Below are 13,473 nucleotides of genomic sequence, written 5' to 3'. Positions count from 1 at the left end.
ACCCTCTGCTTCAGAACTGTCACAGTGATCAACCAACAGCACAGACCCTATCAGACTTCAGGGGGTCTCTCAGCTTTGGTAAGCTCAACTAAGCCAGGGGTAAATATAAATCGTCCATCGTTCCAATTGTGGCTGATTATTTTTAAGGACGACAACCATTGTAATTACCAATGTGTAGATATCTAAATGCCGATTAGTCATTTTTATTATTTTGGGCTCACCCCTTCCTAATCAGTACAAAGAAAGATAGAACACACTCTGATGGGCACACCAAGTGCCCTATACCAGTGGTCGTCAACCCTTTAGACCTCACTGACCACTAAACTCACAATTTTGAATGTCGGAGCACACCAACATGAATTTTACATGCCTTATACACACACAACATTCCAGCTCTCTGGCCCTCTCCGCCTCAATCACACTGCTGCCTTATACACACAATGCTGCTCTGGGCTCTCTGCCCCCCTCTACAACCCCCCACCACACTCTACATCACACTGCTGCCTTACACAGACTCATAATTGGATATCACCTCCTTATCCAGCCATGTGCTCAAGCTCCGTGCTCCCTCCTACATTGTGTGCCATTGGAAGTCCCCTCCTTCACCTCCTGTTCTCTGCACTACTACTGGTGCCTCCCTCTGAGTTCACAGAAGCCGGAACTACAGAGGAGGCATCGGGTATCAATGCGCACTGCCAAAATTGACTGTTAACAAGACTGAGCAGTATACATCCACCACAATGTTGATTTGCAGCAGTCACCCTGGGGACCTACAACATTTTCTTGTGGACCATCAGTGCTCCACAGACCACTGGTTGGCGACCGCTGCCCTAGACTGCAGATTAGACTCCATAGCAAAAATTATCTCATGTCTCAAATCATGGTCCTTAATAAATAATGAATTATAGAGAAAGGAAGATGGGAAGGGAAAAATAATGGATGCTAGAAGATGCATTTAACATTGTACATTGCAATTTGTAAGTTCCTAAAACCCAGCCTTGTAATGCGATTATTTGCTCATGGCATAGATGTGGTAAAAGCAGCAATTTGGACTCCTTACTAGTTCACTCCTGAATCCACACCAAGGGTGCACTCACACCAACAGTTTTAATTGCACCTGGGCACAGTACAACCACTTGGTTCAGTTCGTTTGTATAGTGTGAGCGCTCCAAATCATGCCCAGGAACAGTTAATTGTACCATGCCCAGGACCACTTGGAAGAGGTGGACCCAGGCATGGTTCACTTGTGGTCCAGTACAGTTTGCCTGAGTGTGAGTGTAAACTGTACTTAAGCACAGAATACTCTATAGATCATTGGTCACAGACAGTGTTAATTTTGGCAGCAAACTTTGATTTAGTTTTAGTCTTAGGGCTAAAATGGCATTTTAGTTTTAGCCCCATTTTAGTCTTCTGCAATTGTTTAAGTCATATTTTTTTTTTTTTTTAATTATTAATCTTTATAAAATTTTCACATTTATACAGACCACATTTTAAAATAACATTACCAGGGTTCAAATACCTCTTTCTTCCCTTCCGAGATCTGAGTTTTAGAGTTCTAGGAAGGGAAGGGGGACATGAAGATACATCCATACATCACATATAATTAGCAAAAAAAAAACAAAAGCACATTATCTAAACAGTACCATATCCCCCCTTCTCCTACCATCACTATTTTTGCAATTCCTACGTTTTTCCTATTGTTATAACCCCACCCCTCCCTCCCGTCCTTTCTATCAACCCCGCCCCCCCTCCCCTCCCCTCTTATATATATATTGGTGCTTTTATCCTACAGTATAGCATAAATGTGTTATAATGATTCCCGAACCTTTAATGTACCCTACCCTACTCCTTCCCATTACCCATCCCCCCTCCCCCTCCCCTCTTCCCTTTCCTATCATGGTTTAAACTGGGGTATGCATCACTTCTATCCACTCTCGCCAGTTCCTATTAAACTCCTTTAGGTTATTTCGTTTTGCATATACTGCCCTCTCCTTACATAGATAGTCATTTACCGCCCTTGTCCAATCCTCTACTGTAGGGGGTAGCTTTGATTGCCATCTCCTAGCTATCATCCTTCTAGCTTGAAATAAACATCTTAGGATTGCCGTTGTTATTCCCTTCCTTTCTACTTCCTCCTCTCTGTAGCCTAAAATGCACACTATGGGATTTAACTCTATTACCGTCCCAAAAACCCTACTTATTATCTTTACCACTCCTTCCCAGTATCTAAATAATTTGGGACATTTCCAAAGCATGTGCATTAAATTCCCTGACCCCCCACACCTGGGGCAAAAGTCATCTGTTCTCTTACCAAATTTAAATAATTTCTGGGGAGTATAGTATGCTCTATTAATTACCATTAAATGGGAAATCCTCTGAGGAGGAGAGACCGAGACCTTTGGGCATGCCGCTAGGATATTTTTCCACTGTACTCGTGTTATATTACCTAGGTCCTGCTCCCATTTCCCTTTCTCAACCCTCCCTTTCCTCTCACTATTAATCTGTTCACCCAGCTGGGCATAGAATTTAGATATTAATCCTTTAGTGGGTCCTGCTTGTGCTACTGGGTATAGCAAGGGCATTTCCTCCCATGTTAATAACAGGTCTCCAAACTGGGTCCTTAAAGCATGCCTCACTTGTATATAGGCATAGAATGAATTTTGTGATATCTTAAATTCTCTTTGCAGCTGGTCGAAAGATTTAATACCCCTGCCGCCATATAGATGGCTTAGCCTTACAATGCCACATTTTTCCCAATCTGCAATTTTTCCAACCCGCCATATTTCCTGTAGCTTCTTGTTGTTCCATAGAGGCGTATACTTTGTTATTTCACTATATCCCATTTTTTTTTTAACTGTACCCCATAGCTTTAACATCATTTTTACTGTAGGGCATCTACACTGGAATGAGTCCGCTTCCAGGGTCTCGATCAGGGTATTATGTGGGGAGCCTGTTAATACTAATCTCCCATTTGGGGTTCCTCCGTTCTTCTCATCGATCCCCCCTAGCTGTTGTAATTGGGACGCCCAAAAATAGCACTCCGGATAAGGGACCGCGAATCCTCCTTCCTCTCCCGGTAGCTGAAGCATCCGCAATCTCAATCTAGCCTGTCCTCCCCTCCATATTAGCTCCCTAAACAGCATCTCGATTTTATCAAACCAACTTTTGTTAATCCATATTGGGGCATTGTGTAATATGTATAAAAGTTGGGGCATCCATATCATTTTTATCAGATTGCATCTGCCAGCGACCGAGAGAGGCAATCGTTTCCATATAGCAATTTTTTGTTTAAACTTAGCCAGTAATGGGACTAAGTTATGACTTATATATTGCTTAGGATCCCTTGACAAGGTTACTCCCAGATATTTCAACTTATCCACTATTGGCATTTGGGGGGTTCCCAGGGCCGTTTGCTGACCAATTGGGTCCAAAGGGAGACATTCCGATTTTTCCCAATTTATCTCCAGCCCAGTGAAGCCTCCAAACCTTTGCACCAGTTCCATTGCCCTTGGTAGTGAGTATCTCATATCCCCTAAGAACAATAGGATATCGTCTGCATAAAGTGAGATTTTTTCCTCTCCAGTTTTTCTTACAAAACCGACAATATCCCGGTTTGCTCTAATTGCACATGCCAGGGGCTCTATGGCCAATGCAAAGAGCAGGGGTGATAATGGGCACCCCTGCCTCGTCCCTCTCCCCAACTCTATTTTCCCAGATAACTCATTATTAATTTTTATTTCATATAGCATCCTAATCCATCTTATAAAGGAAGGACCCAGGCCAAATTTCTCCAAAACTTTCCATATATATCCCCATTCTACGCTATCAAATGCTTTCCTTACATCCAATGCCACCACTGCACCCGGAGTATCGTTATCCATTGGGACCTGCAAATTCAAAAAGGCTCTTCTAATATTTATACTCGTTGACCTGTTGGCTATAAACCCTGTTTGGTCCATATGGACCAATCTTGCTATGACTCGATTAAGCCTAGTCGCTAATACCTTGGCCAGTATCTTTGTATCGGTACACAGGAGAGAGATTAGCCTATACGCTGCAACATCTAAGGCGTCCTTCCCTTCTTTGTACAACAGGGTTATAACCGCCTCCATCATTGATGGGGGCAATTTACCCTCCCCATATGCTCCTCTTAACATCTCCAGGAGTTCAGGAATCAGTATCTCGCCAAAGTTTTTATAGACTTCAATCGGTAGTCCATCCGGCCCAGGCAATTTCTGATTTGGCATACTCGCAACTGCTTCCTGAAGTTCTTTCAAAGTTATTGGGGCTTCCAGTTCCTCTCTTTCTTCTTGTTTCAAACATGGTACCTCTAATTGACCTAAAAATGCTTCCATTTGCTCATCCATCCCCACTTTTTGTGCAGTATATAGGTTTTTATAATATCCTTCAAATGCTTGGGAAATACTCCCCGTTTCTGTTATAACCTTTCCCTCAGATATCCTAATCGCCGAGATTGAGGAAGGACCCGAGTTATTCTTCACCAGTTGTGCCAACATTTTTCCCACGCTTTCCCCTTCCGCGAAGGAGGCTTGGCGTTGGAACATATGCTGAATCTCTGCTTTCTTTAGGGTTAATAACCTAAGTTCTTCTTGTTTATCTAACCAGATTTTTTCTTTGCCCTGCGTGGGGTCACTAATAAAATCTCCTTCAGCCTCTGACACTTCTCTCCCTATTTGTACCTCCTGTTCCCTAGATTTTCTGTTTATTTTTGCTATTGATTGGATCATAAGGCCCCTTAAGAAAGCTTTCAGAGTGTCCCACAGGATCCCCGATGTTACTGTACCCCGGTTATTTTTTAGAAATTCTTTTAATTCCCACTGAATTCTCTCAGGGCATTCTTCTGTCTCTTTTTTTATCAGTTCTAGCCAGAGCGGGTTCACTTTCCACAACCTCTGTACCTTACGTTCTCTCATTTTTAATACTGCTGTCACTGGGGAATGATCTGAAATCCCCCTGGGCTGATATTCAACCTTTTCCACCATTTGTAAGGCCAGGTCATTCCCCAGTATCATATCAATCCTGGATAACGTAGTATGTGTGGACGAGTAGCAACTATACTGCCGAACTCCCGGGTTCCCAGTTCTCCATAAATCCCGTAATCCTACTTCTTCCAGGTACTGTCCCAACCTCCCCTGCCAAGCTGGTTCCGCCAGTGTTTTTTCTGGGAATCTATCAATTTTAATATCCAATACCGTGTTGAAATCCCCTACTATTATTATAGGGACACCATCTATCCCCACTAAAAATTCCTGTAATTTAAAAAGCACTTCCATTTTAAATGGTGGAGGGATGTAGATGTTTGCCAGCATACATTCTCTATTTTCAATTAGGCACTGTAAGAAAATGTATCTGCCTTTTTCATCCAGGCTGACCCGTTTACATACAAAATTCACCCCCGTTTTTACCAAGACACTCACCCCTCTGCTATATGTCGAATAAACAGAGTGATATTGAAATTGATATTTTCTGCTCTGCAGCCGGTATATTGTATCTCTATTTAAATGGGTCTCCTGTATGCAGAGCAACTCTACTCCACATCCCTCCAACAAGGATAGCACAGCTTTTTGTTTCAGCCGCGTCCCCAGACCCCTCACATTCCAGGAGCCTATCTTAATTTTACCATCCTGCATAGCCATAAACAAATATAGAGGAGAAAAAGAAAAAAAAAGAAAAACCCAAGGTAGTAAAGAAAGAGAGCGAAATAACCAGTCTACTGATGACACTATTGAGAACCATTTGTCTCCCAGTACCCACCAACTCCCCTCTAACTTCTTTTATTACCTTATACCACACTCCCCATATATTACTCCCTTGTATAATAACAAATTTATTAGGCGTCACCATTAACTCGTATGTTATGTGTCTTTGAATATACATTATACTGTATGATCGTTTATTACCATTTTCCCCCTTGTGATCAATAAATTTTCCTTGTTTTTTACCACCCCAAGTTTTACCACCCCACAGTTTGTGTCCTTTTTTGCTTTGAATTATTTCCTGTACTCCATTTATTAGTGCATACTTATATTTTTTTTCCCCCTTCGACCTCCCCCCTATTTTCCCTACTACACCCACCCCCTCTCCCCCCTTTCTACCTCCCTCCCGCCCCTCCCCCACCTTCCTAGGTGTTACCCTAGGGGCTATTAGTGACCTTATACCACTCTCTTCACAACCTATTTACCACCCTCACCTAGTGCGCTCGCCGTGTATTACCTCCCTCCCACCCCCCTCCCATACAGACACAGACAGCACACACCCAAAAAAAAATAAAAAAATAAAAAAAATAAGTCATATTTAGTTGACTAAATCTCCAGTACATTTTAGTCGACTAAAACTCATTTTAGTTGACTAAAATCGAATGGGTATAATTAAATTGAAATACATTCGTTAACATTTCTGTACAATTTTCAAAGACATTATATACTGCTGGAGTGAAAAATCTCATATATAATTTTAAGGTATTGAGGTATGAACAAGCACTACAGACAAATGTTAATTTTGAAGTCAAATTTCTATTTAGTTTTAGTCTTAGTCTTTTGACTAAAATGCCATTTTAGTTTTAGTCCCATTTTAGTAAACTCACTTGTTTTAGTTTTAGTCGTATTTTAGGTGACTAAAATAGTATTCATTTAGTTGACTAAAATGCTTTAGTTGTTTTAGTTAACAAAATTAACACTGGTCACAGAAGCAGATATCACTGTGGTCCAGTTGGCAGACATGATGATGTAAGCATGCCTCACTTTTAAATAGCCCACTGTAAGTGCAGACCGGCAGGGGAGTGGGGGCAATCAAACTCTGGCCCAATTTACTTCAAATGGTGCCCAGTGTGAGTACACCGTAGCTCAAATGTGGGTAATTGTGTCATGATGTTACAGTCTATGCTATCATTATTCATATGGCAAATCCCTATTTGCCTATTCACTTGTTAACCAAAAGTCCCTGAGTTGCGATTATCCAACATGAATGAGAAAGTAGATCCCTATACCTGGCCACCAAGCAGACTCCTTCACCCAACAGAAAACTGACAATACAAAGCCTAATCCAGATCAGCTCATGATTCAGGCAAACAAATTCTCTCACCACCACTGATTTCTGGTCATTGGGAAAGTTGGCACCTGTAATTGCAGCTTTTGAATCTTCTTACAACACAAGGTGGTGCTCCAGTGGTTTGAAGGATGTTAAAGCAATCTGATAATTTGTTTTTATTTGTTTTACCGGATACCAAAAAAAAAAAAAAAATCTTGTATATCCAACAAAGCAGCAGTTCTTCACAATGGAAAAGTTTAAACCCCCTGATTTCATAAGAGAAGTACAACTCCAGGGCAGGGGGATTAAAGGCAGGGGACAACGTGATGTCACTGCTGGAGTGCTTGGGATCCATAAGAAAACATAAGGATGTTTAACACAACGGAATCTACCAAAAAATAAAATACAAACTTCGGGAAGACTGACGTTTCAAATTCATATCAGGCCATAGCACCATTAGTTAAACAATTACTCGGCACCATTTGCCAAACTGTGTTTTATCCAAGTAGAAAGAGAGAAAACATTTCTTACCATATGTTAAAATGTACAGTGGTTTTCCATTTGTGTCCATAGTGGTAAGGCAGGGCGCTTTAGGCGATATAGTTCCCCATCTCTGTAGCGCTGCTTCCAGTGAAGGAGGCCAGTTAGTGACTACACCTAGCTGTTCTCCTCTCATGGCTAACATCTGTGCTCCTTCTGGTTTTGGCTGGTTTGGATCCGGCTGTTGAACTTAGAAGACAAGATGGAGGACACATTATTAGTAGTGATAGTAACCTTTTCCACATATCTATACCTAAAGAGCAATGTAGCTTCCTCCAAGTGAAAATGTTCTAAGTGTTATGCCCTGTACACACGGTGGGCTTTTCCGACAGAAAAGTTCCGATCGGATTATGTTGTTGGAAAATCCGATTCATGTGTGAATTTTTCCATCAGAAATCCCGAGTTTTAGAGCTGGATCTAAAATTTTCTGACAACAAAATCCGATCTGACTTTTTCCGATCATTTGTAGAGAATTCTGACAGACAAAGTGCCTCGCATGCTCAGATTAAATTACGAGACCAAAGGTATTGGACACTAGCCTCTATGAAGTCCCGTCGTACACAATGAACGTCACCATGTTCTGAACGATTGGATTTTCCGACAATTTTGTCCAACCGTGTGCATGCAAGACAAGTTTGGCACAAAATCCATCAGAAAAAATCAGATGGATTTTGTTGTCGGAATGTCCGACCGTGTGTACAAGGCATTAGACTTTTGTCTCACAAGGGATTTGCTAATACACCACTCATCTTCTCCTATAAAGTCACTCCCTAGCTGCCTGAACCGTAAGATGACACTTCATACTTTTATCTAACTAACAATTACGCTACCTCTGTGTTCCAGCCAGCAAGAGAGTGACTTCCATTAGGGGGAGTGGCATTTTGGCGAGGTGACACCATCAGCAACAGAATTATCAGTGTGATAAGACCCTAAGACCCCTTTCACACGGGTGGACCGATCTGGTCTGTCTGTCACTTTTTCAGACGGACCTGATCGGACCATCAATTTCCCTGTATGAAGCAGCAGATGTAAACAGCCAATCAAATCATAGCCACAAAAAAAAAAAAAAAGACGGAAGGGCAATCCTTTACCCATTCATCTGGCTGATCGCATGACAATCGGATATAAATGGACAGACTGCCCATAGAGGAAAGCGGGCCGTGTCCGTGTCTGCTCTGCATAAGCGGAACAAACACAGACCTGTCATCTGTCTGCTCAACAGGGATCAGAGGACAGATGCTCTGCTAAGCAGGCGGATCTGCTGGCAGCCCCCGGCTGTGCGAAAGAGCCCTTAAAGCGCAACAAACTGTTGTACAGCAATATGCTTACAAACAACACATTCAATAAGAAACACAGTTGGGTTGGTTTACTAAAGGCAAATATACTGTGCACTGGAAATGCACTTGCACCAGAGCTTAGTAAATTAGGTAAAGCGTTACATAAAATACTCAATCACATGCAAGAAAAATAAAGGGGTGCACCAAATGGAAATTTTGGTGCCAAACCCAAAAAAGAAGCATGCACTAGGCCAAAAACCTAAACCGATACCGAAAATGACAGTTTTTAAAAAATATTAATATTGTTATAAAAAATTGTATTATATTTGACTTTTTAATTAATATCATCAGTTTCAATTATTATGAATTTATTGTTAGCCATTATTGGCACCTTTAGTGCAATAAAAGTTCAAGAAAAATGCAGTCTGCAGTCTCTAAGATCTCTTGTATCATGTCCTCAGTCTCTAACCATCTCTTGTATCATGTCTACAATCTCTTACTTAAACTTAAACTCACTGCTAATAGTATTAGCAAAATTTCCATTCAGTGCTGAACCTTCAGACTGCAGACATGATGCAGGAGATGGTCAGAGACTGTAGACATGATGCAGGAGATGGCCAGAGACTGCAGACATGATGCAGGAGATGGTCAGAGACTGCAGACATGATGCAGGAGATGGTCAGAGACTGCAGACATGATGCAGGAGATGGTCAGAGACTGCAGACATGATGCAGGAGATGGTCAGAGACTGCAGACATGATGCAGGAGATGGTCAGAGACTGCAGACATGATGCAGGAGATGGTCAGAGACTGCAGACATGATGCAGGAGATGGTCAGAGACTGCAGACATGATGCAGGAGATGGTCAGAGACAGCAGACATGATGCAGGAGATGATCAGAGACCGCAGACATGATGCAGGAAATGGTCAGAGACTGCAGACATGATGCAGGAAAATGGTCAGAGACTGCAGACATAGTACAGGAGATGGTCAGAGACTGCAGAAATAGTACAGGAGCTAGTCAGAGACTGCAGACATAGTACAGGAGATGGTCCGAGACTGCAGACATAATACAGGAGATGGTCAGAGACTGCAGCCTGTCTGTGCCCGTCATGCAGCCTCACCAGTGCCCATCATGCAGCCTGCCTGTGCCCATCAGATGCAGCCTCACTAGTGCCCGGATCAGAGCAGTGATCTCTGTGTGTCAAGGAGCTGTATTTGAATTTCCGGGTAACAATGTCCTGCCTCCTGTAATCAGGTTAAACTGATTCAATGTCCCACCATTGGATCAGTGTGCCGTGTGCTGGCGGGACATTGTTAGTGCTGCCCGGACAATTCAGCTTTGTGACATACGGAGATCGCTGCTATGTGGGAGGGAGGAGAGAAGGAGGGAGGGGAGGACAGGGGCACGCCGGGATGACACCCCCGCAATGGATGACACCAGGCATGGGGCCCCGTGCCATTTTCGCCAATCTTTTCCTTTCAGTAATGTGCCGAAAACACTATTTTCTGCAGTTTTTTTTGGCCTGCCAAAATTTCGGTGCATCCCTAAAAAAAATGCATTTTTTGCTTGCACATGATTGGATGATAGGAATCAGCAGAGCTTCCACTTATTTCAGAGCTGCCCCTCAGATCTAAAGCAATATTTGCCTTTAGTAAATCAGCCTCTCTATACAATTAACAACAGAGTTTTTGTTTTACAAGGGCGACAAAAGAAGCAGTTCATGCAGACAGAGGCCACAGATAAACATTATATATAGTGCATTACAAAGCTTCTCCAAATAAAACAGCTTCATATCCGTACTACACACCTACAGTCAGGAAAGAAAATTGCTCAATTCCCCCCAACAATACATTCACAACAGAGGTTTCCCCACCGTCAGAATACAATTATTACTGCCACTAGCTATAACCGGCGGTAGTAATTGCACAAAAAATACTCAATAGACTGGTTATACTGAAGTTGATCGATATATTGACTTCAGTACAACCAGCCTGACCATAGAGGAGTCAAAAATTCAGCTGGTTCCTGCTGAGCTCGCCACATTTCGATCTATGGCCAGCTTCAGATCATACAGAGAAGCTGAGGAGAAAAAGTGATAGCCAGCAAGGAACTTGTCAATATTGATATGTGTTCCCCCGATTCAGGCAATGTGTGAATTTTAATGATAGGTCTGTTTAAATTCCTGGCAAATTTGCAGTTATTTCTAATTTATTTGTAATGCTGTATCAAAACAGAAAATAAATGTTGGATATTAGATTCTTATTCAAGCCTAGTAACGTATAAACTGTGCTAAGAGTCCTTATATTACTTCAGAGCTACTGTGGTGTTTATTCCTGCTATGTAATTCAGTTAAACTAGGGGTAGAGAAGATGATTATTATGATATTAATGTTCTGCCAGTTACAGATTATTATTTATTGGCTCCGAGCATCTCCAGCATTTCTGCTTGAATTAATATTGAAAAACCGATCACATTTAGTTAGTGAATACATGGCGGCGTTCCAGTTCTAGGAAAGTCAGGTGCACAGTGTATATTCATGTCTACATACCAGGACTGTGTGTAACACCACACACCTGTGTTTCCTTTTACCCATGTCTAGTTATATAATACATAATATTTTCAGATTTCTCTGTCATACACATAACCGTATCAATAATTGAGGGTCTAATTTATTCAAACTAGACTTAAGACAATGAGCACAAAATCGGAGATGTTGAATGTAATGACCACACACAAACGTGGCCAGAAAAATCAGTCGCAGGGGACAGGAAGATGCAAGCATTTCTCTTTATGCAATAGAAAAAAACTTGCCAGGAATTTGTCAGCAATTAGGTTGCCTACTTTTTGCCTACAGTTTGTTCCACAAAAATCATTTTCTTTAGTTTTTTTGTAAAGTATTAGGTACACTATATTACCAAAAGTATTGGTATGCCTGCCTTTACATGCACATGAACTTTAATGGCGTCTTAAGCCTCATACACACGATCGGACTTTCCAAAGGAAAATGTTCGATGACAGGCTGTTGGTGGAAAATCTGACCATTTGTATGCTCCATCGGACAATTGTTTTCGGATTTTGCACAAACAAATGTTGGCTAACAGGTTTTAAAATTTTCCGCGGACAAATGTCTGTTGTCGGATTTTCCAAATGTGTGTACACAAGTCCGTCAGACAAAAGTCCAAAGTACAAACACACATGCTCGGAAGTAAGGAGGAGCCAGAAGCGGTCGGTCTTGTAAACTAGGGTTCGTAATGGAGAATTAACATTTGTGACGTGGCAAATTATGAAATCTTGAAATGCAGCACACGTTCTCTTCTTTAATGGGATAATAATGAAGCTGCTTTGCTGGTGATACTGATGGAGTTTTTGAATTTATTTTCTAGTGATATCAAGAATAATATTAGTATGCCCTTTTTTTTTGTATTTGGGAAAGTTACCACAACACCATTATCCCATAGTTTTTAAGACCAAAGATACAATTATGTTGGTGTCCCTTGTCAATTTTACATTGTATTTCTTTTAAATGTAATTGTCTACTTCCAAACTATCATTTGAAGTAAAACACATAGCCAAATATTATTCTACACAATTTTTTTATTGTGCATTAAAAAAATAAAACAAATAAAATTAGACATGCCATCTGCCAATAGAACTTAACCAAAAAGTGCATTCTATGCATCCAAAAATATACCAAATCAAATCATGATTCAATCAAAAAAATAATGTCAAAGCAATAACTCCAAGGCCAATAATAAATAACACATTATCTCCTCCGATTCTGCAACATGGCTGGTTGACGAGCGGCCGTTCAGAAACTAAATGAAAAGCGCGAACACTCACCAAACTTCTACTAACACAAAATTAGCAGAAGACGCCCAAAGGGTGGCGCTAAAGAGCTGAAAACCACGTAGTGTGTCCCTACGTTTGTATTTGTTAGCCAACAATTGTGTGGCCTTGTGTAAGCAAGACAAGTTTGAGCCAACGCCCTTCGGACAAAAGTCCATGGTTTTGTTGGCCAACAATCAAATTGTGTGTACGAGGCTTTAGTCGATAGGGTTCCTCCCTTTACAGCTTCAACTTTTCTGGGAAGACCGGGAGACCTAGATTTTTTTTTTTTTTTTTACCATTAAGTTTTTAATCTTTTTTTGTGCAGATGCTCTGTTGAGGGTTTGTAAGGGAGGTATAATTTGGGGGAACATTTTTTCTCATTTCTCTGAAAACAAACAACTATTTTGAAAGCAGTTTACCATATCAGTGATACAAATAGGACAGTACATTCTAACATACACTATATTACCAAAAGTATTGGGGCGCCTGCCTTTAAACACACATGAACTTTAATGGCAATCCAGTTCTACTCGGTAGGGTTCAATATTGAGTTGGCCCACCCTTTGCAGTTATAACAGCTTAAATTCTTCTGGGAAGGCTGTCCACAAGGCTTAGGAGTGTGTCTATGGGAATTTTTGACCATTCTTCCAGAAGCGCATTTGTGAGGTCAGTCACTGATGTTGAATGAGAAGGCCTGGTTCACAGTCTCAGCTCTAATTCATCCCAAAGGTGTTCTATAGGGGTGGAGGTCAGGATTCTGTGCAAGCCAATCAAGTT

The 13,473-nt window shown here is 41.3% G+C and overlaps 1 protein-coding gene across 4 annotated transcripts in view; it reads right to left on the bottom strand.

The window, feature by feature from the left end:
• The window catches only part of DIP2C (disco interacting protein 2 homolog C), a 689,547-nt gene that overhangs the window by 290,882 nt on the left and 385,192 nt on the right, over positions 1 to 13,473 (bottom strand). For all 4 annotated transcript variants that reach the window (XM_077491128.1, XM_077491125.1, XM_077491127.1 and 1 more), the window contains one exon: positions 7,579 to 7,776. In XM_077491128.1, coding sequence (XP_077347254.1) covers positions 7,579 to 7,776 — 198 coding nt within the window. The remainder of the gene's footprint in view (positions 1 to 7,578; positions 7,777 to 13,473) is intronic.

The sequence above is a fragment of the Lithobates pipiens genome, unplaced genomic scaffold (genome assembly GCF_037356315.1).
Source record: "Lithobates pipiens isolate NorthernLeopardFrog02 unplaced genomic scaffold, aLitPip1_a1.2 Scaffold_19, whole genome shotgun sequence".
NCBI lineage: Eukaryota > Metazoa > Chordata > Amphibia > Anura > Ranidae > Lithobates > Lithobates pipiens.
The sequence above is the reverse complement of the archived record's forward strand: the minus strand, read 5'-3'. Positions and strand labels throughout refer to the sequence as shown.